Source organism: Erpetoichthys calabaricus, chromosome 6, assembly GCF_900747795.2.
Source record: "Erpetoichthys calabaricus chromosome 6, fErpCal1.3, whole genome shotgun sequence".
Taxonomy (NCBI): Eukaryota; Metazoa; Chordata; class Cladistia; order Polypteriformes; family Polypteridae; genus Erpetoichthys; species Erpetoichthys calabaricus.
The window spans coordinates 128758870-128786191 of record NC_041399.2 but is presented as its reverse complement, the minus strand read 5'-3'; the positions used below and the strand labels follow the sequence as shown (position 1 = coordinate 128786191).

At 37.3% G+C, this 27322-nt stretch overlaps 1 protein-coding gene across 1 annotated transcript in view; it reads left to right on the top strand.

Annotated features, from left to right (window-relative positions):
- The window catches only part of ezh2 (enhancer of zeste 2 polycomb repressive complex 2 subunit), a 144434-nt gene that overhangs the window by 52876 nt on the left and 64236 nt on the right, over positions 1–27322 (top strand). Inside the window, exons 10-13 of the mRNA XM_051928774.1 lie at positions 6916–7010; positions 10193–10233; positions 12680–12805; positions 15053–15231. Coding sequence (XP_051784734.1) covers positions 6916–7010; positions 10193–10233; positions 12680–12805; positions 15053–15231 — 441 coding nt within the window. The remainder of the gene's footprint in view (positions 1–6915; positions 7011–10192; positions 10234–12679; positions 12806–15052; positions 15232–27322) is intronic.

Sequence of the window (27322 nt, the reverse complement as noted above, 5' to 3'; positions counted from 1 at the left end):
AGCCTTTTGGAAAGGGCTTTCAGAACCGGATGAATTGTAATATGTAACTGTGCTGCTCTGAAGCCAGATGCAGTGGACAGACTGGTGTTTCTGTCACAAACTTGAAATTTCCTCAGTAGAATTTTAAGGGCTTTCAGAACCGGATGAATTGTAATATGTAACTGTGCTGCTCTGAAGCCAGATGCAGTGGACAGACTGGTGTTTCTGTCACAAACTTGAAATTTCCTCAGTAGAATTTTACAGTTTTATTTTTTCTGATATCTTTCTGCAATATTGGACAGAACTTGAAGTTAGTAATTTGTTTAAAAATGTTATAGGTTTGGGTTTTTTCTATCTTTGAAATATATGACAGAACATGTTTACAAATGCTTTTTTTTCCTGTGCAGTATGTGATAGAACTTTGGATTTTTACACTATAGTACAGTATATTAGGTTTTGGTTCTTGCTTTTATGCTGCACCGTTCACCTTACAGTCGAGCTGTTTGATTACCATAATTTTGATGCACTGTAGTTCTGTTATGATTAGTAATTTATTCCCTTTGGAATCATATCTTGTTTGTTTGTGTAAATCCTGTAAACCACTTTCAAGTGGTTTACTCATACTTGCACTGTTTGATCTCAGTAATACTTTGGTGATTTTAAAGTTTTTGTGTTATTTTACTTCATTTTTAAGTAAATAAGACCTGTTTTCATTAACTGTTTCCATTAATCTCATTAGTAATCTATTAACAAGACCAATCTAGATCAATATGACTTTTACAAATACGTTTTTAATGGATAGAAAATGTCATCTAATTATCGTTATTGTCAAAGTCCCAGAAATTATCGAGATATAATTTTTGGCAATATTGCACACCCCTAATGGTGAATTATCCAGTTCAATTACAGTAATGGTGAATTGATTGCTTGAAATAATATTGTTATAGTGATCCTCTCTAGTGTTACCGGACTCTTTGAGACATTGAGAAAAATGTTTAAAATTTTAAAGGGATACATGCTGGACCAAAAGATCCATAAAAAACAATCTCAAATTTCCCAAGCCGCATAATCCACATGTCAGTTATCCAGTCGCATGCTCACAATATACAAAGTATTTTTTGCCAAAAATAATTAAGTAAATGCTAGGTGGATCTTCAGTTTAAAAGCTCAATCCCATTCAAATTGTGTTTCCTGTTTATGTCTAGCACTGATCGTGAAAATATGAGATGAAAAGTTTTTCATGTTCATGGTTTGCTGTACCATGTATATAGGCGGGTTCCATGTTTTCCAGTAATAGATATAGCCTAAACAAAAATAAATTTGGTTTATTTTTTAAAACAAATTAAGATAATTTTAATTTTACATAAATATAGTTCCAACATAAAGAATGGCAATATCTTAATTTCTCTTAAAAACTTTCTATAAGCACTTTGTATACCAGTTTAGTAACACATGTTCAGTACACCCCCAAAATTCACGGGGGTTACGTTTCTAGAGCACCTGCGAATTGTGAAAAACCACGACTTTTGGATGTGGTTTAAAAAATGCTTTTTAAATGCCTATTTTAATAGTTTCAATCCTAAATACAGTGCCCCCCAAATCACTTTAATTTCGTTGCGAACTCAGCTTAATACATTACCTAAAAAATTACCTTAATACATTACCTAAAAACAAATTGTAAAGGTATACCCGTCTACTGTACAGTACTGTACTGCAATGTCTCCCGTGGTGCTAGAATGTAAAATACCGATGTTACCGATATACGTACTGTAATTCATGCAATCGGTGACCAACAGTGCCAAGGCAGGTTCCATCCTGACGATATTTTTATTCCTTATGGTCTTTTCCTTTTTGGCACTATCACAGACACTTACAGATATGGTACTCCAGATCGCTGCTTCGTTCTTCTTTATGTAGCATACGGTGCTTTCATTAATGCCATAGTGGCACGCTACTGCAGCATAACTTTTCAGTTCCCGGAGCAAATCAACCTTCTCCTGGAGTGTTTTAAACTTCTTCTGACGCTTAGGCTCAGTTCCAGAAGCCTTAGAAGGTGCAGAGCGGTTTGACGACATTGTGTGCATTTAAAAATAACAAAATGGAAAACACGAGGACACTCAGCTGGAGACACGTCACAAAGCAGCAGTCAGTCATCAGCAAGGAGAAATGAATAACGCTCTCGGATTGGCTACTTTCACCATCCCAAACCGCGGTGGTAAACCCACTCACCTGGAGACGCGTCACAAAGCAGCAGTCAATTATCAGCAAGGAGAAATGAATAACGCTTTCGGATTGGCTACTTTCACCATCCCAAACCGCGTTTCCCTCAGCGGTGGTAAACCCACTCACCAGGGGCCTCATGTATAAACGGTGCGTACGCACAGAAATGTTGCGTACAAACGTTTCCACGCTCAAATCGCGATGTATAAAACCTAAACTTGGCGTAAAGCCACGCACATTTCCACAGTACTTCCTGGCGTACGCACTTTTTCGGTTTTTGCAGACTGGCGACACCCAGCGTCAAAGCAGTGCTACTGTTCCTGTGTGGTTACCCTTTCTTTCTTAGACCCACATTACTGACGCAGCTTTATAAATACACTGAAATTAACTGCATATTGTTTATTAGTGTAATGCATCTGATTGAAATTAACCTGTAGCAATATAATGGTCCAGGGAATAGCCATAGTATTCCAAATACCATAACTGCTTTAGCGTTGTTACTCTCACTGCATCTTCTTCTTCTTTCAGCTGCTTCCGTTAAGGGTTGCCACAGCGGATCATCTTTTTCCATATTACTCTCACTGCACCACTCAGGAGTATTTATATCACTGTATCTGAGTGGGGAATCAGCAGCAGCTAATTGGAAAGAGAATTATCGGTATACAGTTTCAAGCACACGCTGCCTCAGCCACGGTAAAACGTGTCAAAGCCTTTCCTGTACGGACCTCGCGTTTCAGGAACAGTTTCATCCCAAGAACTATAAACGCACTCAGTCAAGTGCTCCTTGTAGAACTGTTTGCACTTAAGTACAATTACCCCACTGTAAACTTGCACTACAGTTATAATATTGCACAACCTGCGCCACTTTATAAAGCGCGTATGATGACGATATAATTTTTAAGATGAAATGCAGCAAAATATGTTGCATATAGTATACAGATAAAACTTTAACTTCATTTAAATAATCTGTATTGTTAATAATTAAACATGTGAGGACACGGTACCGCAGCGCTAGCTAGTTCACGGATAGCTCCTGCCTTGCGCTGTATTATTGCTGGTGCTGACGCGACACTGGAAGGATAGACGGATAGAATAATTAAACATGTACTACGAAGATATTTCAATGTTCCTTAAAAGTTATGAAGAATCGGCGTTCTAAGCTTACAGATGGCTTAACGTCTATTACAGAGCTGATTGTGTGGCGATTGGGTATTTGGAGAAAGAAAAGTAAGGACAGGAATTGGAGGTTAGTACGTTTGAAAGAGACAGTACTTCTGTAATTATTTCATCGAAGGTCGCGCATGGTGCAGCAAGCCTCTTGCGTGAGATATGAACAATCACTGCGCCACTGTGTTCCCATGTTTAATAACATGCTTTCATTCCTATCATCATGAAAAAGATATCACGTATACATCTCAGTATTTTAATTATTCAGAGAGCTGTAATATCATGAATGTAATGGATTCTGTGTCCTGTCGGAGAAAAAGAAAGAACGGAAACACGTAGTAATTTACACACAGACCACATAGAAGATCAAACACAGAACAAAGCATTTAACGTGCTACTTTAGTTACGATGGGATTTGAGAAACTAGTAAAATAAACGATTTTAAGATGAAGTTTATGATATTCTACTTTAATGTCAAAATAAACTACGTGATTAAAGTGGAAATTTCGAGATTAAAGTTGACATTTCGTGCTTTTTTCCCACTGTGTGCCTTTTTTTTTTCTCTGTACCCTAATAAGCTTTCATATGACACTCAGACAGTCAGCTACGAGTCGCCTTTTCACGCCAACTTTGATATGTGACAGCTTCTTTTTTTATTTCGGGCACTGTGCGACTTTGTGAACTTGAGCTTTCGAGTTTCTCCGACACTGTGTCACTCGATCAACTTTCTTTTGTTGATTATATCACTGTTTAAACCAACAAATAGTACGTTTTTCCTTTGCCTCCACTTGGTATTCGCTGAAATTGTTATATTTTCCCCCGTGCTTTTCCCATTGTCTTTTCACAGAAGGCTATTTATATCGATTTGCATATTCAAAGAGGAGGAGTTGGGGTGGGACAGAAGGCGTGTGCACGTGCGTTATTTTTCATGCTGATCAGGATTTATGTAGTGGAAGAACGTGAAAGTTTGCGTACGCACAGATTCCTTCATTTGGATTTTTCTGTGCATACGCACATTCCCGCTTTTGTGCTTATGCCATGTTATAGTGTGAGTTCTACACACGGCGTTATACATGATGCCCCAGGAGACACGTCACATGGCAGCAGTCAATCAGCAGCAAGGAGAAATTAATAACGCTCTTGGATTGGCTACTTTCACCATCCCAAACCACGTTTCCCTCAGCGGTTACTTCCTGTTCTCTCTGCAGCACAGTATTGCCACGAAAAAAGCCATAAAAAATTGTGGAGGATATTTGCGCTTTCCACTAACAATTAATAGTTAGGTTCTAAGAAAAAATCCGCAAATGACTGAGTCTGTGAACCCTGAACCTCAACTTCGCAGGGGTCTACTGTATAGCTGGAATATGGAAGCACTCAGGGCACACAAGTTTTGTTTTAGCTTTCTTTATCATTATCCAAAATAAATTTTTCTGGACATTATCATAGTGCAGTCTTTGACTATTAAGGACTTTTGTCATTTATGTCTTAGGTCAAATACATTCAAATGTATATTGCACTTTAACCCTTTGCGGTCGTTAGGCCAGAAAACTGGCCTTAGTAAAAAGTGCGCTATAGGTCGTCAGGCCACCGCTGGTGGCCCTGCAAGTTTCTGACCGATTTGCACAGTCGCCTGGTCGAGAAAAGTGGCCTGTGTTATTCCTACGTGCTTGAAAAAAATAACTGCTGGATGAAATTGATGATGAAGATGATGATAATGACGATGATTATAATGATAATGGTAATAGCACTGATGATACTGAACTAATAAAACCTTGCGTTATTTCTGATTATACAGAACATATGGGAGCGGTCGATAGATTTGATCATTATGCAGTATCATACAAGTTCTCTAGAAAAACAGTCAAGTGGTGGCGCAAAACGTTTTACTGGTTGCTTGAGGTGGCAATTGTAAATAGCTACATTCTCTGGTGTCAGTGTTACCCCCAAGATAAACTGCGTCATCTTGCATATCGCAGAAAACTCATAAATGAATTAGTAAAAGATCATCGTGCAACGAAAGAGGTTGTTCGTCGAGGACGTCCTTCTGAAGAAGTCGCTACAGCAGAACGCCTGAACGGTCGCTCACATTTCATCTATCCACTGGATGAACAAAAGCTCAAAGATTGTGTTGTATGTACTGATAGAAAGGGGGGACGTCGCAAACGTTCTCGTTTCACCTGCAGTACATGTACGATGCAACCTGGATTGTGTCCGGGATTGTGTTTTGAACGGTATCATACTATGGAAAAATACAAAAACTAAGTTTATATTTCTCAATTGACATTATAAAGATTATCTGAACACGTGTATAACTGAAAAAGTACATGTGTATTGTGTTGTTGCATAATAAGTGTAATAAAGTGTTGTTTTTAAATAACGGCGTTTTTTCAATAATTAATTTCGACTAATGTAGCGTGACGTTGAAAATTAAATACGACTGCAAAGGGTTAAATATTCAAAATTAAGTTTAAACTTTTCACATTATTTTTGCTTTGTACTGCATGACAGAAGTGCTTTTTGGTTTTTTTTTGGTTTTTTTTTTCAAATCATTACGTAATTTGGCTGTTTTGTTACAAGGCTTCCAGGTGCAGCTTGTTTTTATTTTTGTTTGGATAGCTTCCAAGCTGGTGACCATCCTGCCAAGTCTTACCAGCCAGTCGACAGTCTGGATTACTTACCACATACGTCACCCTATGAGAGTGATTAACATCAAGCTAAAAGAGACACCTGAAGGCACTAGAAAAGCTAAAAAATAGTTTTTGTGATCCAGATTTTAGTAACATTTAAAATGAGATAAATCACTTCAACTGGAATTTGCAACAAAAAATAACCACCTCTTAAAAATGGAATGTGGACCATTAAATTAGTTATTTTTCAGTTTTTTGTTCATTAACATTGGTTTCTCTCTACACAAACACAAGTTATGATGTGTTTACTCATGTAATAGTGAAGTGATAGAAACAAAATAAATACAGTGCATACCTTGATAGATATGTAAACGATCCAATCGCATTCGGTGTTGGAAATGGTCGTCTTCTTCCAGCAAACACAGATCAACACAGCACTCCATATTGGCAAAGGTATCTACAAGCATTTTAGGGGTGATGGCAGCAATTTCCTGTTCAATATATTGCTGTAATTGTTCCAGTGTACGAGGATTGTTCTTGTACACTTTTCCTTTCAGCACTACCCAAAGGAAGAAATCCGGGAAACAAGGTGAACATAGTCACTTTGAAACGACCAGATTGCCAAAAAACTATTTGTGCCATGCTGCGTGCTGACGTGCGTAACAGGTTGCCCCATCTTGCTTGAAGTAATCTTCATTGATCTCATGGTCATCCTGTTCATTCACAAATAAGTTCATACATTTATCCAGGAATACTGTGAGCTTTATTTAGTTTGGATTGGTTCATTATTAAGACAGTAATTTCTAACAACTCTGGGACCCACCCATTAGATTCACCCTGTATTTATTCATTAGGGTGAATTGTATGTTTTAACAATGTAATAATATTTTGACTCTTAAGGAATATTTTATGTTTTTTTCAGGTTTATGAATTCAGAGTGAAAGAATCTAGTATCATTGCCCGTGCACCCACTGAAGATGTAGATACTCCTCCAAGAAAAAAGAAAAGAAAGCACAGGTAAATATCAGCACCATTGATCAGTTATCAAGTAAAAATGTGTCATTGTTTGTGTAGCTATGAAAGTTGACAATTCTCATAGATACAGGTGCATCTCAATAAACTAGAATATCATCGAAAAGTTAATTTATTTCAGTAATTCAATTCAAAAAGTGAAACTCATATATAGATTCATTACACATAGTGTGGTATATTTCAAGCATTTATTTCTTTTCATTTGCTGATTATGGCTTATAGCTAATGAAAACTCAAAATTCAATATATCAGAAAATTAGAATATTGTGAAAAAGTTCAATATTGTAGACTCATGGTGTCACATTCCACTCAGCTAATTCACCCAAAACACCTGCAATGGTGTCCTGATTGTGAAGCACAGCCCATTCAAGAATTTGGGGGAGATTCACAAGGAGTGGACTGTGGGTGGAGTCAGTGCTTCAAGAGCCACCACACACAGACTTATTCGGGATATGGGCTACAACTGTCACATTCCTTGAGTCAAGCCACTCCTGAACCAGAGACAATATCAGAAGCGTCTTACCTTGACCATCTTACCAACGGAATAGACTATTGCTCAGTGCTCCAAAGTCCTCTTTTCAGATGAAATTAAATTTTGCATTTCATTTGGAGATCAAGGTCCCAGAGCCTGGAGTAAGAGTGGAGAGGCACAGAATTCAAGTTGCTTGAGTTCCAGTATGAAGTTTCCACAGTCACTGTTGATTTGGGGAGCCATGTCATCTGCTGGTGTTGGTCCACTGTGTTTTATCAAGTCCAAAGTCAGCATAGCCGTCTATCAGGGAATTTTAGAGCATTTCATGCTCCTCTATGCTGACAAGCTTTATGGAGATTCTGATTTCACTTTCCAGCAAGACTTTTCACCTCCCCACACTGCTAAAAGTACCAATACCTGGTTTAATGAACATGGTATCACTGTGCTTGATTGGCCAGCAAACTCACCTGACCTAAACCCCATAGAGAATCTATGGGGTATTGTCAAGAGGAAGACGAGAGACACCAGACCCAATAATGCAGACAAGCTGAAGGCTGCTATCAAAGCATACTGGGCTTCCATTACACCTCAGCAGTGCCACAGGCTGATTGCCTCCATGCCATGCCTCATTAATTCATGCAAAAGGAGCCTTGACCAAGTTTTGACTGCGTACATGGACATACTTTTCAGTAGGCCAACATTTCTCTATTAAAAATCTTTTTTTTATTGGTCTTGTGTAATATTCTAATTTTCTGAGATTCTGAATTTTGAGTGTTAATTACCTGTAGGCCATAATCAGCAAAATGAAAAGAAGTAAAAGCTTGAAATATATTACTCTGTGTGTAATGAATCTATATAATATATGAATTTCACTTTTTGAATTCAATTACTGAAACAAATTAACTTTTTGATGATATTCTGATTTATTGAGATGCACTTGTATTGTTTCAGAAACTTAAAGAAAAAAAGAGCAAAAGGGTAAAAAAAAAATATGCTTAATCTTTATCCCTCCACATATACACAAACTCTGCAGAGAAGGCAGTAGAAAGCTGGGTGGCTGTTGTCTGTTTGATAGTGGATAACCATTTTTAAAGCTCAATTGTTATTTCCCCATAAAATAAATTCTTTATATTAATCTTTATTTTATATATATCTATTCAATTTTAAATTAAGCTCAGGTTGATTGGCAGAATTCCTTCACCACCAAATGTACAATTTATTTTATTATTCTTATCTAAATCATTTACATTAGTTACATCCTGATATTTTTAAGCTCTTGAAATGAGTTTGTAATTATATTGTCATATAAGTGTAACTGTAAACCGCTTCCCAGCTTTTCATCTGACCAAGCTCCAAATTAATTTCCAGTGAGCAGATTTCTGCTGTACTTGTCTGTTACTCTTTGTCTGTTATAAATAACAGTTTTGAACTTTACCATAAAAATATTTATAGTCTAGTAGAATTTTATTTGTCAGATGCTTTATATTTATCATTATTTTTATTTGGTCTTTCTAGTAATTGTTGAAGTAGCAATATGTTGAGCTAAGCTGACTAAGCCACTCTGTTCTTGGCAACGTCCTACAGGCATACCTGAAGAATTCTCACAATTTCCCATGGGAGCTGCATGTGGCATCCTAACTACATGCCCTGCCCACTTCTACTGGGTCCATTCAGTATGGATAAGCTGCAGTTCTACTGAGAGATCCTCATATATTGCAGGCCTCTTACCTGTTTAAGAGTGAGCCCCGCAAAGAACATTGTTTTATGATTTGTGTTTTCATTCTTTTACTCCTCATCTTGTATATGAATGTCTACGCATGGAAGTGTATGTGCCTGTCTGTCCGGCCCGGAAGTGCGAGACGGCATGGAATTGCGAGGCTACAGCATGAAGCTCAAAGAAATTGACTCTGTTGCCAAAGTGAAACCGCTGAGAAAAGAGAAACTGTCTTAGCCGCTAATGCACAAGCGAGGCGAGCACATCGGCAAAACGAAACCTCCAAGAAGAGAAAAACTCGCTTAGCTGCTAATAGACAACAGAGGCCAGCGCGTCGGCAAAACTAAACCGCAGAGGAAAGAGAACCGCTAATGCACAACCGATGAGATTGATTGATTGATTTGAAGTGCCAGAATCCATTGTTTCTAGGTGCCCGGGCTTTTTATAGCACAGACTTACACAGCTAATGTAGTTATAAACCCATTCTGCTTTTCTCATAATTTAATGTGAATTTAAGTGAAACTTTATCAGGAATTTTTTATTTACCATATCTTACCAGCAGACACCTCAGACCATTACAGCTGGTTTGTCTCTGCCAGCTCATATGAGGACATGTGCAGCAACTATAAATTTATATAAAATTAGAAATCCAACCCAAAAATACAGCTAACAGTTTTGAAAGTGTGAGATTCCATGGAAATGGAATGTATTTTCATTCGATGACAGTATTTCTGTTATGGCAGAAATGGTAAAAAGGCTATGCATTTCTGAAAGCCTTTTATAGAGGTGTGGTGAATATTGGGAAATAAACGCTGGAGCATGTCTGAAATGATCTCTGAGTGAAGAGGAGCAAAAATCAAATGGGCAGACTAATTAAAATTCCTCGATGAGAAGGAAAAAATGATGGCTGTAATGATGAATATTAGAGTTTTTTTTCCCTTCGTCTCATTGTCCTATCTTTCCCATTTTGTTCTCTTTTAGGTTGTGGGCAACACACTGCAGGAAGATTCAGTTGAAGAAAGGTTTGTAAAAGGCTTACTCCTGATTCATATAACCCTAATTCATATATTGTATATTTGGAATAAATTACTCTTTTGAGTTTTAAGCAGCGTTAAAAGAGCAGTTTGCTCTCACCACATTCTCCTTCATCTTGTATCTATGGTTCCTATTCAGTGAAGTACAATTTCTAAAACAGCTTAGCCAATGCTGGCATCTTCCATTATCAGAAAGGTTTCATTTTGACTTGTGTATTGAGATATATTTTAGTAGTAATCCTGATTTTTATGTTGCACATTGTGACACTGAACAACCATATGGTCTCTTTTTATATTTTGTGTGAACCAGGATTTAAATTGAACCTGTCTTTTTTGGGGGGGGGGGGGGGGGGGGATATGAATATTTTTTAAAGCTTCTTTACTTAATTAGTATATGTGGAGTTGCAGCCTACGTGGGGATTGGGCAATTGACATAAAGCCAAAAATAACAGTCAGCCGCTTCATAGTTCTGTAGGACATGCTGTCTTAAGCTTTCACCAACATAAAACAGCCATGTTTACACTAAATGCTTGTAAAAATATGAAACTGTAAGAATGTAAAAATACATTAATGGACAGCACATTTTACAGATCCATACATATTAGTTTTAGGCTTACTTTTTTTCCACTCTTTCAAACTGTCTCTTAACATCATTATCTAAAATCAACATGGCTGTGGAGTCAATACACAAAACTTTTTGACTGCAACTTCTAAATTTATGGTACCACTGACTCAACTCCTTTGTTTGTAATTATACCAATATATTTATAACGTTGATGGAATGCGCATAATACACAAGTTATAAGGCATTTCATCTGTGCTATTGTGAACCATCAGGCAACGTTTTAGCATCCAGGGTTTAAAGACTATAGCAATGCAGCTGTGGGTTTTTTATATTATTTATTAAATAATACTTGAAGATTAAAAAATTGCCTAAGCAGTATTCCAGAAGACTGGAAGAAAAATAGTTAAATTGAATTGGTATATGTGAAATTGGAAATTTTAGCAGATTATATTACAATTTACTTATAGTTGGAGTCGGATTTGGTACAGTTTTTACCAACTTCAACTCCAGCAACGCAATAATTGCTTCAGAGTTCTAATTGTAAATGTACTTTTTTGATAAGTCGGTTACTAGAAATGATTTGCTTGGTTTTACGTATTTTTTTATGCAATATAGGTGTGTATTCAGTAGAAAAGTTTCTTTTGTTGCACGCATTTCTTTGACATGGAATTGCACTTTTGTTTACTAGTGTTGTTGTGTAAGCCGCTTCTAATACAGCAAGTGCATGTTGATGGAGAATGTGTATGTCCCTCTAGGCCTATCACTGTGTTCCTCTTCAGAGGTTATGAAATAACATAAATGAGTTAAAGCAAATTGTATTGGGAGATATCTTGGCAAAAGCCACCTGGGAAAGGGCTGATTTAGACACACTAACTAGGTAGTTTAGTTTGTGTGTGTCGTATTTGAAAGTATTCTTCACATTGTAGATATCCTTTTTTTGCGAACCCTTGTCCCACCTTCTTATGAAGGGACAAGTGGGGTCTGTCATGTAAAACTGACACCATGCGAGTCAAAATAGTTTCTTCTTTTTCTTCTTTCAGCTGCTCCCATTAGTGGTTGTCACAGTGGGTCATCTTTTTCCATATCCTCCTATCCTCTGCATCTTTTTCTGTTACACCCACCATCTTCATGTCTTCTCTCACCACAACCATAAAATGTCTCATAGACCTTCCTCTTTTCCTCTTACCTGGCAATTCCATCCTTAATATCCTTCTCCTTATATACCCAGCATCTCTCCTCTGCACATGCCCATACCAACGCAATCTTGCCTCTCTGACTTTGTCTCCCAACCAGATCTGACCGTCTAATGTACTCCTTTCTAATCCTATCAATCCTTGTCACACCCAATGCAAATCTTAACATCTTTAACTCTGCCACCTCCAGCTCTGTCTCCTGTTTTTTGGTCAGTGCCACAGTCTCCAACCCATACAACATAAATGGTCTCACTACTGTCTTGTAGACCTTCCCTTTCACTCTTGCTGATACCTGTCTGTCACAAATCACTCCTGATACTCTTTTCCATCCTACCTGCACTCTCTTCTTCACCTATCTTCCACACTCCCTGTTACTCTGTACTGTTGATCTCAGGTAATTATTTTTGGGAGTGAAAATAGTTTAAGATGAGAAAATCACGGTTTTACTTATTTATCCATATTTTGGAGATTATTTATGGGGTTATTTACTTCTGCCTTTCAATTTCAGTTAGCAATCATGGGTTCTCTTAGGCATACACTCTGTATGTTTAAAAATATACTAAACCACCAATAGCATCTCATTAAATTAGTTTTCTTTGACTACTTGCATTTCTGCATTTATAAGTAATCATGTTCATCCTGATGGTCGTTCTTTTGTTTTGTTCAACATGAACAGATGGCTCATCAAACCATGTGTATAACTATCAGCCATGTGACCATCCTCGACAGCCTTGTGACAGTTCCTGCCCATGTGTCATAGCTCAAAATTTCTGTGAGAAGTTCTGCCAGTGTAGCTCTGAATGTGAGTATTTGAAAAACTGTAAAAGGTTCAGAATTAGAGTTCAGTGTGAAAAAGAGCAACGTCAGAGTTTACAATTTACTATTTGCAGTGTATAGGAATTTTCTTTTGATTTTTCAGTTACTTAGTTTCATAATGTAAATATCAAAATTTGAAATTTTAGTTATATTAATGCTGCTTACTCTACAGCAAAACACTGCAGAGAGGACATGAATATATTTTAATAAGCTGGAAAAGTTATGTTTTCTTGTTAAAAGCAATTACATTGGCTGTTTATTTTGTTTGTTTTGAGATTTTGAACATTTTTACAATTAAAGGTATTTTTTTGGAATTCTTTGTTTTTATTTATTTCTGTAATTTAGTGTTTAAATGGTAGAATTTTACCAATTGAAATTTCTACAACATACATAGAATGTTTAAGGATTTCTCATAATGTCAACCTACTATTTTTATAGTTTATAAAGAAATTTAATGCATTACACAGACAGAAACAAAAATAATGATTTTGCTTTTTAAAATTATAATTTGGAATAGATCAAACATTTTAACTTTATTACTAGTAAGCTGTCTATTTTTCTTAGCTAGACATAACAAGCCACTCTTTTTCTATAAAAAAAAAAAAAAAAGTATATTCTCAATTTTGTGATGAAGTATATAAAAATGCTACAGAAAGACCCTGGCAAGGTGATTATTTTTGGATTGGTTAAAAATGCTTTGGAGGGCCCTCTATTTTTCTAAGGAAAGTTTTAACAGTGACCATTCAGAATAAACCAAAAATGCTCCTGATTTGGTAATCCAGTAAAATTAAGAACAACAAAAGCATGAGATCAAGAATTTACCTGCTTCCATCCTTCTTGATATGCACCTTCCATGCCCTTTTGGCAGTAAATTGGAATATCTGGCTTTTAGACCTAGACTTATGCTCTAGGCAAGGCTGAATTTAATTTACTCTAGGTTAATACAGTCAAATTTCACTTGAAAAGGGTAATTTGGTTAGTAAAGACTAATATACTAAGTAATAGTTGGAGTCCACTTACTTTACTTGTTTAGTGCTGTTTTTTTTTTTTTTCTGTATCACTAAATTGTGTAAATTTAAAACTAGATGCACCCTTGTGAGATTAGCATGTATGTCTGTAGTAGGACTGTCAGCCATTAATTGAAATTAGAATACTTCATGTATAAGATTTTGTTTGTTTGAATATATACAAACTAGCATTTGAATTTATTTGGAATACCTAAATGTATGCTGTCATGCAGTAAATGATAGACTATAAATATATTTTTTACAATACAACTTTAAGCTTTTATAAAAAGCAAAATGTTGTGACAACAAATCAGTTCTAAAATGATGATCAAAGTTCGAAGTTAATTAATCATATGGGATAAAAAAAGCTGTCATCACATTCCTTTACCTTTAATGTTATTTTAATGTAAGGACGGTGACCCTCTGTTCTTTTGCTCAATGAGCTTATTTGCACCTCACGCCAGATTTACATTTAATGAAGAGATGAACTTTGTCCAATCAGGTCAAGACCAAATAAAATGAAACTTGCTAAAGATACAGCATAGAGTAACAAAGTTTTATCCTATTCCATCTTTGAGTACGTTAGTTTTTGAATTCAGAATGTTGTAGTGTGTCTGGAATGCTTGATATTAAACTAAAAATGCTGTCAATTTGTGTTTTGTTATGAACTCTTTGCATGTTGCGAAACTGGAAAAAAAAAACAAACGGTAAACCTAAATACTAGGCTTAAATATCAACAAAGCATTTGGTATTCAAATCTTTACACCAAGGCTAATTAATGATTTTGTGCACCATCTATAGGAAGCAGAAGCAATGAATACTTCTGCATTCCTAAACCTATGTTTGGTACAAATAAAGCAAAAAATAGAGGGAAAAAACACAAATTCAATTCATGTCATCAGTATGTTTATAGAATACTGCAATGAAAATATGCTATGAAAGTATACCATTTGATATCTATAGTACTTTTAAATCTTTAATTTGTAACAAATTATCATAATTACCCCTTAATATCTTCATTAACATTTGTATTCAAGTCATTGTTCATCTGTAAGATCATATGTTTGTACAATTTGTTTTTTTGTTCTGTTTATATATATATATATATATATATATATATATATAATTATTCAAAATCTTTGCTAACTATTTTGTAATTTTTAATGTTCTGATTAGATTAAATGTTTCTGTGTTAATGAGATTCTTTGCTTTTTCCCTCCTCACAGGTCAGAACCGTTTCCCAGGATGCCGATGTAAAGCTCAGTGCAATACGAAGCAGTGTCCTTGCTACTTGGCTGTGAGAGAATGTGACCCAGACCTGTGCTTAACTTGTGGAGCAGCTGATCACTGGGATAGTAAAAATGTGTCTTGCAAAAATTGCAGCATTCAGAGAGGGGCTAAAAAAGTAAGTTTTCAGGTTTTTTTTTTTTTTGTTGTTGTACAGATAAGTGGTAAAAATAAAACTTTCTGGAGGAAACAATCCCTCTGTTGAAGAACTTGTCATTTTCATAGTGTCGTAGCAGTGTATGTGTCCCAAAAATAAATTCTTTTTCCACAACTGAGAGCAACAAATTTATAAGAGGACATACAGACAGCCCTCTCTTTTTGACTGGCTCTAATGTTATATTTTCACTGCTGATGAAAGATTTTAAGTGCAATGCCATCAATGCTTTTTGACCATGCAAGTGGTGTTGTGATACTTAATCTAAAACTGAGGAAATGTTTAATAGTATCCCGATTAGTATATCTCCTCTGATGAAAATTAGTTTCCTTGCAGGTAAATCTGTTTGGCACTACATAACCAAGAATGGAAAAATACTGTTGTCTCAATTGCCCAAATGTATGCCTCAGTAAGCATACACAAATATGGTACTTGGTCCCCTCATATATAGTCTCATGCCTGAACTGTTTTCATGATCATTATTATATAGCGGACATAAAAAGTCTACACAACCATGCCAAATTCGCAGATTTTGCATAATAAAAAAAATGAAACCAAAATAAATTCTGTCCATACTTACTCCACCTTTATTGCAAAATTGCAATCTATACAAAGAAGGTGAAAACAAATCAAACTGTTTAGTGAAAAAAGGGGAAAAATCATACAAAAACCTGGTTGTATTAGTCTGCACACCCTTTAATAATCAAGAATGTGGCTCTGTTCAGAATCAACCAATCTCAATAAGTCTCATCTCAAATAGTAGTTATTATATACCTGACATCAATTAAAGTGGTTCTGATTGAGCGCAAATAAATTTGACTGTTACTGTATTCTGATATCCTCTTGCAACATACAGTAATCCCTCCTCCATCGCGGGGGTTGCGTTCCAGAGCCACCCGCGAAATAGGAAAATCCGCGAAGTAGAAACCATATGTTTATATGGTTATTTTTAGAATGTCATGCTTGGGTCACAGATTTGCGCAGAAACACAGGAGGTTGTAGAGAGACAGGAACGTTATTCAAACACTGCAAACAAACATTTGTCTCTTTTTCAAAAGTTTAAACTGTGCTCCATGACAAGACAGAGATGACAGTTCTGTCTCACAATTAAAAGAATGCAAACATATCTTCCTTTTCAAAGGAGTGCAAAGCAAGCAGTCAAAAAAAAAATCAATACGGCTTTTTGGCTTTTAAGTATGCGAAGCACCGCCGGTACAAAGCTGTTGAAGGCGGCAGCTCACACCCCCTCTGTCAGGAGCAGGAAGAGAGAGAGAGAGAGAGATAAAAAAAATCAATACGTGCCCTTTGAGCTTTTAAGTATGCGAAGCTCCGTACAGCCTGTCCTTCAGGAAGCAGCTGCACACAGCCCCCCTGCTCACACCCCCCTACGTCAGCGCAAGAGAGAGAGAGAGAGAGAAAGTAAGCTGGATAGCTTCTCAGCCATCTGCCAATAGCGTCCCTTGTATGAAATCAACTGGGCAAACCAACTGAGGAAGCATGTACCAGAAATTAAAAGACCTATTGTCCACAGAAACCCGCGAAGCAGCGAAAAATCCGCGATATATATTTAAATATGCTTACATATAAAATCCGCGATGGAGTGAAGCCGCGAAGCGCGATATAGCGAGGGATCACTGTACTCCAAAAGCCATGGTCTGCAAAGAGCTTTTAAAACATGAATGGGATCTCATCATTGAAAGGTATCAGTCAGGACAGGGGTACAAAAAGGTATACAAAGCATTAAACATCCCATGGAGCACAGTGAAGACCGTTATCAGCAAGAGGAGAAAATATGGCTCAATAGTCACTCTACCAAGTTCCGGACGTCCCTCCAAGATTGATGAGAAGACCAGGAGAAAACTGTTCAGGAATGCCACCAAGAGTCCTACAGCAACATTAAAGGAACTGCAGAATTTCCTGGGAAGTACTGGTTGTTCCATACATGTGGCAAAAATTAGTTGTATTCTTCGTATGTCTGAGTTTTAGGGTAGGGTAGAAGAACAAAATCCTTTTCTCATAAATAAAAACATCCAAGCCTGACTAAACTTTGCAGAAAGGTATACCCAGTCTCCCACAATCATGTGGAAAATGTATTATGGTCTAATGAGACCAAGGTTCATCTATTTGTCCATAATTCCAAAAGGTGTGTTTGGCGTAAAAATAACACAGCCATCATCAAAACAACTCCATACCCACAGTGAAGCATGGCAAAGGCAGCATCATGTTTAGGGACTGTTTTTCTTCATCTGGAGGACTGAGGATTTAGTCGAGGTGGATAGAATCATGAATAGCTCCAAGTATCAGTCTGTTTTGGCCCAAAACCTTCAAGCATCTGCTTCGAAGCTGAAGATGAAGAAGAACTTCAGCATGACAGTTGCCCAAAGCATACATCAAAATCAACAAAACCGTGGCTTCATCAAAGGAGGATCAATGTTCTGGAATGGCACAGTCAGAGCCCTGACCTTAATTCTATTGAAAATCTGTGGGGTGACCTGAAGAGAGCTGTGCACAGGAAATGCCCTCACAATTCAATTAGGAGTGGGCAAAAATTGCGAAGTCCAGATTTGCCAAACTGATGGACATTTACCCAAAAAGACTTGAGCGTTGTAATAAAATCAAAAGGTGCTTCAACTAAGTATTTGTTTAGGAAGTATGCAGACTAATGCAACCAGGATTTTGTATGATTTTTTTTCCCCCCTTTCTTTTACTAAACAGTTTCTGATTTTCACCTTCTTCGTATAGATTGCAATGTTCCAGTAAAGGTGGAATAAGTTCTGACAGGATTTATCTTGGGTTCACTTTTATATTACACAACATCTGTGATTTTAGCAGGGGTGTGCAGACTTTTATATTCACTGTATGTTGATATGGACAACCTATTGAGTTTTAATGTAAGTACCAGACACATCTAGATGAAGCATCTTTGTAAGACTATGCTGGTTTACTGAATTTTACTGAGGAGTTACAAATTTAAAACCTGAAGCCACCACAACCTTCTGAGATGCAGACATTAGCATTGATTTTTTTTTCCAGTTACACTAAAGATATCTGGTAGGATATTATATAGATCTTGGATTATAAAGCATGGAAGTGAGGAATTGGTAAACTAAACAAGGTTATGATTCCATTTTACTCCTAAGGAATGATGGTATGTTCTCATAATTTTCTACAATATAATTAATATTTTTGCCTATAATGCATTTGTTGTTTTGATATTTTATGTAATATTTTATAACGTTCTCTAAAATACTTAGCAATTTATTCTTCCCCCTTTTGACTAAAATTAGCATCAGTCATATCCCCGAAAACATTCTTTTTAGTCTGTTTACAAATATCCTTTAGTCACTTAGTTCCACAAACTTTTTTTTTTTTTTTTGCCTACCCATCATTCCCCTTGGCAGTTATAACAGTCAAAATGTTGTAGGAATATTATTACTTTGGCAACCTTATACATTAAGCTAGGTGTGGATGGTATAGCCAAATATTTATATCATGATCTACCATATTTTTTCGCTCCATAAGACGCACTTTTTTTTCCCCAAGAGAAGTGTGGAAATGTCTGTGGGTCTTATGGAGCGAATTATTGCGTCACAGACCGTGATTTGTATTACCTGACAAAAGTCGACATCCGGGGTAGAGGGCGACAATCAGCTACTAATGGCGACAAAACTCACCATTTTATTTATATATATATATATATATATATAAATCATCTAATCCTTATGTGTGCGTGAGTTATGAAATGTAAACAAAGGCAAGATGGCATCGCCATCTCACAAGGGAGCGAAGCGAGTGCAGAAAACAAAATACTCAGCAGATGATGTTTTGCGCATTATCGTTGAATCTGACTCTGATTTTTCAGAATCAGATTTTGTTGAGAGTGATCAGGAGATAGAGCAAGAAAGTGAGGAACTGGCATCAGCTGATCGGACACCAGCCGATGCCGCCCCAGCTGAGCGCATTTGCTCAGCCGATGCACCTACGGCAAGGTTCATGTGGGAGGAATACCCAGACATTGATCCATGGGAGTCACCGGACAAGACAGCATGGCTTGCTGTTGGACTTGACAGATTACCAGCCGTTGGACTACTTCAGGCTGTTCTTTCCTGTAGCTGGCTTTGAGCTACTGTCAGACGAGACAAACAGGTATGCAGAGCAATTTTTTGAATCGCAGGCTGTGCTTGCACCGCATTCTCGTTTTTTCAGAGTGGAAACCCACAACAAAAGATGAGATGAAGGGCTTTGTGGCATTACAAATAGAGATGGGACTAGACTGGCGATATAACTTCAGGGAGCATTGGTCCAAGTGTGCTTTGTCCCCTGGTGGACAGGTTATGCCGTGCTTCTGCAAAGTGATTGAGAGCAACTGAGCTTCATAAATTCTGACACTAGCGAAGAAGAGTTCTTGAGGTTTCCAGAAAACTAGAACAGTGGTTGAACCTTAAAGTCTCTCCTCATTTGTTAATGACATTGATAATGGTTCTTAATACCACTGTTGACCTTACATGGTTGAAATATTATTCTGCAATATTTTATTAAATATATTAGTACACCATTTGGTTCAGAACAATTTTTTCTTGTTTTCTTCCTCTAAACTTAGGTGCGTCTAATGGTCAGGTGCATCTTAAGGAGCGAAAAATACTGTAATTAAAAATTGAGATGGTTATAGTTTATACCACTTTCTAATCTACAGTATGTGTGTGTACTTTTCAGAATGAATACAGTTTAGATGCTTTTGTTGGTTCAGTTTCATTGGTTAACAGTGGGTAGTTCTTATGTGGTGATTTTTTCATAAACTGAAGCAATTCCAAAATGTTGTTGTGCAGAATAATAAAATTATTAAATTAATAAACATATAGTGCAAATGCCTTTTAAGACGCAGAACCTTTGAAAATACAGTATGTGTACTCTATAGACCAGGAGTTTCTATGACCACCATTGACTTCCAAGCTTAAAACTGTGACAAACAAAAGAAAAACATAGTATACGTTTTAAAAGAAAAATTACAGAATAATCCTAAAAATACAATAACTCAAAATATTACCAAGGTTTTTAATAGGAGGATTGTGCTTGTTTACCTAAACATAAGTTGGTATATTTGGTGCAGTTTAACTTAATTTTAGCCATTAATCTGGCTCAATGTTCAGATTGCTTATGTATTTATTTTTTATATATAGCATTGCCTAAAAGCCAGATTCACACAAGTATGTTATACTGAATGGTAACAAAAATGTTACCGCCTTATTCTCAATAAGCAGCTATTAAGTTCACCTTGCCAACCAGAAGTCTGGTAAAACCATTTTCTTAAGTTCTTGTAGGATACTTATCATCACAGGAGAGTTGATCAGCTCTTTTTTTTGTAGTGAAGTCAAAGACTCTGGTAACAGTTTGACTCCAATAGATAATGGATCCCTAATCCAAATTTCCGCTGACAAATTATCTGGAATACTGCGATAAAATTTTGGGATTAACCTCATGCAGTTCTCTTTTATATTTTTCGCCAGCATCATATACAGTGGAATTACATTTTCATTTCAAAAAATGTTCCAGTGAAAAAGCAGGTACATTTTTTTTCTTTCCACTTGATGTAAATATAAGTTGCTTTGCTAAACTCTGTCATTTTACCATTAAAACCTTGTAATTTGTTTTTAATAAAATTGAGCTGAATAAGTATATATGCTTAGTATGCCTGTCTGGAAATGCAGATTTCATCTGTGAAATAATTACATAATTCTTGACTTCTTTTTGAGAGAAAGATGTGAACATTCGAGCATAGTTCCAATAGGCATTTCAATCCATGTACCTGAAACGGCTATCTTACATTGGTATGAAGCAAAAGTTGACTGTTTGCTTCTCATTCTGTCACACAAAGGTTAAAATAATCTGAGAGTTGGCATTGGCATGAGTTGGACGTCTGAGATGGTGCTCCACAGACAACTGTGTTTGTTTTTCTTTTTTTCTGTATTTAATGTTCTTGTATTTAACTAAGTTAAGTGTAATGGATACAAAATTTATATGCAACACGAAGAAGAAACCAAAAGGAAAGCAAGACCCCAAATAGAGTGAAAAAATCACTCAAAATCCTTTGAAGTAGAAGCTGGCCTCAAGTTCACGGTCACCCTCATGATATGACAGATTGAGGTTGAAGAGGGGAACAAAGAGTTCCTGGTAAAGCATCCAGTTCACCCTCCAGTGACTGAGGCTAATACTGGAAACATGCTGCTGTCAAGCTGTAAACCAAACGTGGGGATGGGGTGGGGTTGGAGGCATGTCTCCAGCGGCAACCATTACAAATACTACCTGTATTCAGAGCAGAGCATTGAGGGGAAGATGGTAGGAGGAGAGCTATAATGTTAATGTTAAGTCTAAAAGAACAGAGCAAAAATAGATGAAAGCACAGAAAAAAATCAAAGTAATTGGGGCTGACCTGGAAAAAGTAAAACACATACTTAATACTCGCGTAGAGGACATAGAAGTGAATCCTGCTGCTGATTAACACTAGAATCCCTGAAGCCTACAAAAAAATTGTAATCCCGGGCCACCTTAACACTAGAATTACCAGAGCCTACGAAAAAACTCGTAGATCCGTCCCACCTTAAATTACTTCACACTTCTCCAGTTCGCGTCTTTTGTCCTGTAAATGTGTTGATAAGCAGCAAGCAGCTTACTATCAAATCCCCCACCTCGTACAGTTTTCTCAACTCAAATCTGTTTACCTGCGTGTCAGTTGCTTGGAGTTGTATAGAGTGAGAAGTCAAGCAAAATGACACCTTTTATAAATACTACATCGTTATTTGGAACACATGCATTTCATGTGTGTTCCGTGTCTACAACGATCTATGTAAACACATCGTTAAAACAGAAACATTTTTCATGTTTTGGTAATAACTGACAAAATGTAGACATGAAGTATATAATGTGTGAAACCTGAATTCCAAATATCAAAGAAACACTTTCACAGAAGGTACAAATATAACAGAACAAATATGCTTTTATTCAAAAATATACAGTAGCTGCAGAAAAACAACCCGCGTTTACCTGCGACATTGACATGCAATTGCTACGACAGCTTCGGTGGCGCAACGGTATCAGCTGCTGACTTGTAATCAAAGTTTCACGTGTTCAATCCCAGCCAAGTCTGTTTTGAGAACTGAGCTGCTCTTATTCTTACTATTTTAGAATAAAAACATACACCAGCTGTTACAGACTGGAATCAAATGTAACTTATGATATTTGTAAAGGTTAGCTTTTTTTTTTTTTTTTTTAATTCAGTTTCATTCTCTTCATTCTACCCTACCCCCCTCCCCATCTCACACTGTTGTTTTCACATAAAGACGCGCTATAGCTCGAATGTTATTTATTTGGATCACATAAAGAAGCGCTACAGCTCGAATGTTATTTATTTGGATCACATAAAGACGTGCTATAGCTCGAATGTTATTTATGATACTTGTAAAGGTTAGCTTTGTTTTTTTTCTATTCTGTTATTCTCTCGGCCGCCTTCACTGCTGTTTTCACATTGACGCGCTATAACAGAGGTACACTCAACTCATGCCGATTGATCCTACATCGAATCAAGAATGCACTTTTGCCATCGCTGTACTTTGTATATGTACATGGGAAGCTCTGCATTCATGACTTTACGCTGTAGATCTGGCTCTTCCATACAAAGGACGGTGCATGTGCCCAAAACATTAACATTTATATGTTACATAAAAGCCAGATCCGATGTAGAACCGTCGGCATGTAAGTAAATAACTCAAGGTAAATAACATTCTATTTACCTATTTACCTTTATTTATTTACTTACTTCCTGCAGCGTATAGTCACAAGTGCAGAGCTTCCCATGTACATATACAAAGTACAGCGATGGCAAAAGTACATTCTTGATCCGATGTAGAACCCTCGTCATGTAAGTAAATAACATTAGATCTGGCTTTTATGTAAGTAACATATAAATGTTAATGTTTTGTGCACATGCACCGTCCTTTGTATGTAAGAGCCAGATCTACAGCATAAAGGCACAAGTGAACTGCAGAGCTTCCTCTGTTTCATCGTCAAGGGCATGCTCACAAATTACACGTGCAATGTCACAGAACATACCTGCTGACACTTTAGTACGCGAGCAATGTTACAAGAATGCAGTTAGACTTTTTTTGGGCACATACACCACGCTAGTGTTTAGATCTGGAAGGTGTAACGTTGGCAAAATAAATAACATGCAAGCTATAGCACGTCTTTATGTGATCCAAATAAATAACATTCAAGCTGTAGCGCTTCTTTATGTGATCCAAATAAATAACATTCAAGCTATAGCGCGTCTTTATGTGATCCAAATAAATAACATTCGAGCTATAGTGCGTCTTTATGTGAAAACAGCAGTGTCAGATGGGTTGGGGGGGGGGGGGGGGGGGGTTGTAGAATGAAGAGAATGAAACTGAATTAAAAAAAAAAAAAAAAAAGTTAACCTTTACAAGTATCATAAGTTACACCAGCTGTTACAGACTGAAATCAAATGTATGTTTTTACTCTAAAATAGTAAGAATAAGAGCAGCGCACTTCTCAAAACGGAGTCGTGCGGGATCGAACTCGTGACCTTTTGATTCCCAGTCTGCAGCTGATAACGTTGCGCCACGGCAGTTATATATTTGAATAAAAGCGCACTTGTTCTGTTATACTTGTACCTTTTGTGAAAGTGTTTCTTTGATATTTGGACTTCAGGCTTCATACATTATTTAATTTATGCCTAAATATGAAAAAAAAACTTCTGTTTTAAAAATGTGTTTACACAGATTACTTTAGAAACGGAACACACATGAAATGCGTGTGTTCGAAATAACGATCTATTATTTCCATTCTAAAACTCCACTTCACTCCCAGATAATCAATCAAGGTATGAGCTGGGAGAAGTTAGATAGATAGATAGTTCGTACACGTTCTAAGTCGGTGGGGGGATGGAATAGCTAGCTGCTTGCAGCTTGTTTTTATCGGCACATTTGGAGGACAAAGGACTCTGACGGAGAGGTGCGAACGGATTTAAGAAGTGATTTAAGGTGGGACGGATCTACGAGTTTTTTCGTAGGGTCTGGTAATTCTAGTGTTAAATTCCTTCGCACCTCTTAATTAGCGTCTTTTGTTTTGCAAATGGCGATCAGCACAAGCAGCCTGCTATCCTAGATCCCCCACCAAATCCCAACCCCCACCTCCATAGGTACAGCTCAAGTGGGTCAAAATGTTCTCCCAGCTCAAGTCTGTTCATCTGTGTGTGAGGTACCTGGAATTGAATAGGGTAAATAATATATCGTTATTTGGAACACATACATTTCATGTGTGTTCCATGTCTACAACAATCTGGGTAAATGTAGGATAACATTCCATCTGGCTTTTATATAAGTAACATGTAAATGTTTTTTTATATAAAGACAAATCACAAAACATAATCACAAACAGAACTTTGCATACCATAACACGCTGACCGCTATCCCACCTCTCCCTCATTTTTATATTTGTTATGTTTGTTTATGTTGAATTTGTTCATCATAAGATTAAAATTTTAACATTTTTGTTTTCTATCACAAGGCCTTAACATTTAAAATATTTTTTTACTGCAGTACATACTGAAGTAGTTTTGAACCTGTAAATAATATTTTGTTGTTCTTGTTCTGTATCACGGTGACTGTTTAACTCTTTTAGGGAGGATGTCGACTTTTGTCGACAGGAGGGGTTGAAGGCGAATGTCGACAAAAGTCGACATCCAGAGATAGAGGGCGACAATCAGCTGTTAATGGCGACAAATCTCACTGTCACGTCACAGGCATTCCCTCTGTGCTTGGAGGAATGCTAGACTCGTTGACTCGGCAACTAAACCTTGCGTGTGCGTGAGTTGCGAAATGTAAACAATGGCAAGATGGCATCGACATGTGAAAAGGGAGCGAAGGAAGTGCAGAAAAGAAAACACTCGGCAGACGATGTTTTGCGCATTATTGCGGAGTCGGACTGTTGATTTTTCAGAATCGGATTTTATTGGCAGTGATCAGGAGATCGAGCAAGAGAGTGAGAAACCGGCATCAGCTGATCAGACATCAGCCGAAGCCACGCCAGCGGATCTGCTGCCAGTTGGGTGCCTTCGCGGAGCCGATGCATCTACAGCAAGGTTCGCATGGGATAAATACATAGACATTGATCTGTTGAGAGCCGATCTGGCTACCGGACTTTACAAGACGGTATGGCTTGCTGTTGGACACGACAGATCACCAGCTGCTGTACTTCAGGCTGCTCTCTCCTGATGCTGCTTTTCAGCTACTGTCAGATGAGACAAACAGGTAGGCAGAGAATTTTTTTGAATCGCGGGCTGCGTTTGCATCACATTCTCGTTTTTCAAAGTGAAAACCCACAACAAAAGACGAGATGAAGCGCGCTGTGGCATTACAAATAGAGATGGGACAGAACTGGTGATATAACTTCAGGGAGCATTGGTCCAAACGTGTTTTGTCCCCTGGTGGCTTTGGACAGGTTATGCAGCGTGGTGATAGGTACGTGCTGCTGCAAAGTTTTATTCACTTCTGTAATAAACAGAAGCAAATCCCATGGGGTGAGCCAGGCTATAATGCCATACATAAAGTTCATAAAGTTTCAGAAGATGAAAAGAGGTGACAATATGGTTTTCATGCAGGCAGAAAACTTGGTGGCAGTGGCATGGCACGATGGCAAATGGGTGACTTGTCTCTCTACAGTACACACTAACAATTTATGTGAGAAAGTGCAGCAACAGACAATTGAAAAATAGGCACCAAAGCAGCACATATTGTAAGGAGTGCAATGTGGCAATGACTGAAATTGGCTGCTTTCAGCGAGATCAGACTTTGCAGGACTTTGCTGTGTAAAATGTATGTGATATGTATGTGAATGCATCATAGAGTATGCAGGCTCATACAACATGCAAGACAGTAACATTTGTCAAAAGTAAATATTTTTTGTTGATTTGATATGTTAAACAATTGCTTTGTGTTCTTTTTTAAAAAATGTTAGTTTTTGGAAAAATATTCAGCCCTGGGAGAAAAGAAACAAAAAAAAAAATTAGCCCTAAAAGAGTTAATATCCTACCCCAGGATTATTCTACCTGGACTGTAGTTTCTGTTGTAGCTGTGTGCATTCAATTGCTTTTATCTCAGTCTGTTGTTTATTTCATTACTGCTAGGAAGATCTTTTGTGTTTTGGGCGTACTCTGTCTCTTTGCATATTAGAGGACTGGGACCCTGTGATCTTTGGTTTTAGCCTCACTTGGAGGACAGAGCCAGTTATACTTCCTTAGAAGGTTGGCGTCCTTCAACATCTGCAATAAGATGCTGCAGATGTTCTATCAGACGGTTGTGGCGAGCGCCCTCTTCTACACGGTGGTGTGCTGGGGAGGCAGCATTAAAAAGAAAGACGCCTCATGCCTGGACAAACTGGTGAGGAAGGCAGGCTCTATTGTTGGCATGGAGCTGGACAGTTTGACATCCGTGGCAGAGCGAAGGGCGCTCAGCAGGCTCCTATCAATTATGGAGAAACCACTGCATCCACTAAATAGTATCATCTCAAGACAGAAGAGCAGCTTCAGCGACAGACTGCTGTCACTGTCCTGCTCCACTGACAGATTGAGGAGATCGTTCCTCCCCCCAAACTATGTGACTCTTCAATTCCACCTATCTATCTATCTATCTATCTATCTATCTATCTATCTATCTATCTATCTATCTATCTATCTATCTATCTATCTATCTATCTATCTATCTATCTATCTATCTATCTATCTATCTATCTAAGAGAAGGGAAAGAGAGCAAGGTATTATTTCTGTGTTTCTTTCACCCCCATCATGTGGAGTATCAATTCAGATGCTATCCCTCTAACTGAAACTGCCAGCAACAGATGTCTGAAATTAGTGTTAAAAATGAATTCTAAAAAAGTTATTGCTCTTAACTAAAATCATAAAATGACCCCTTATGCTTAGAAACAATATACAGTGGAACCTCTAGATACGAGTTTAATTCGTTCCAGCACTGAGCTTGTATAGCG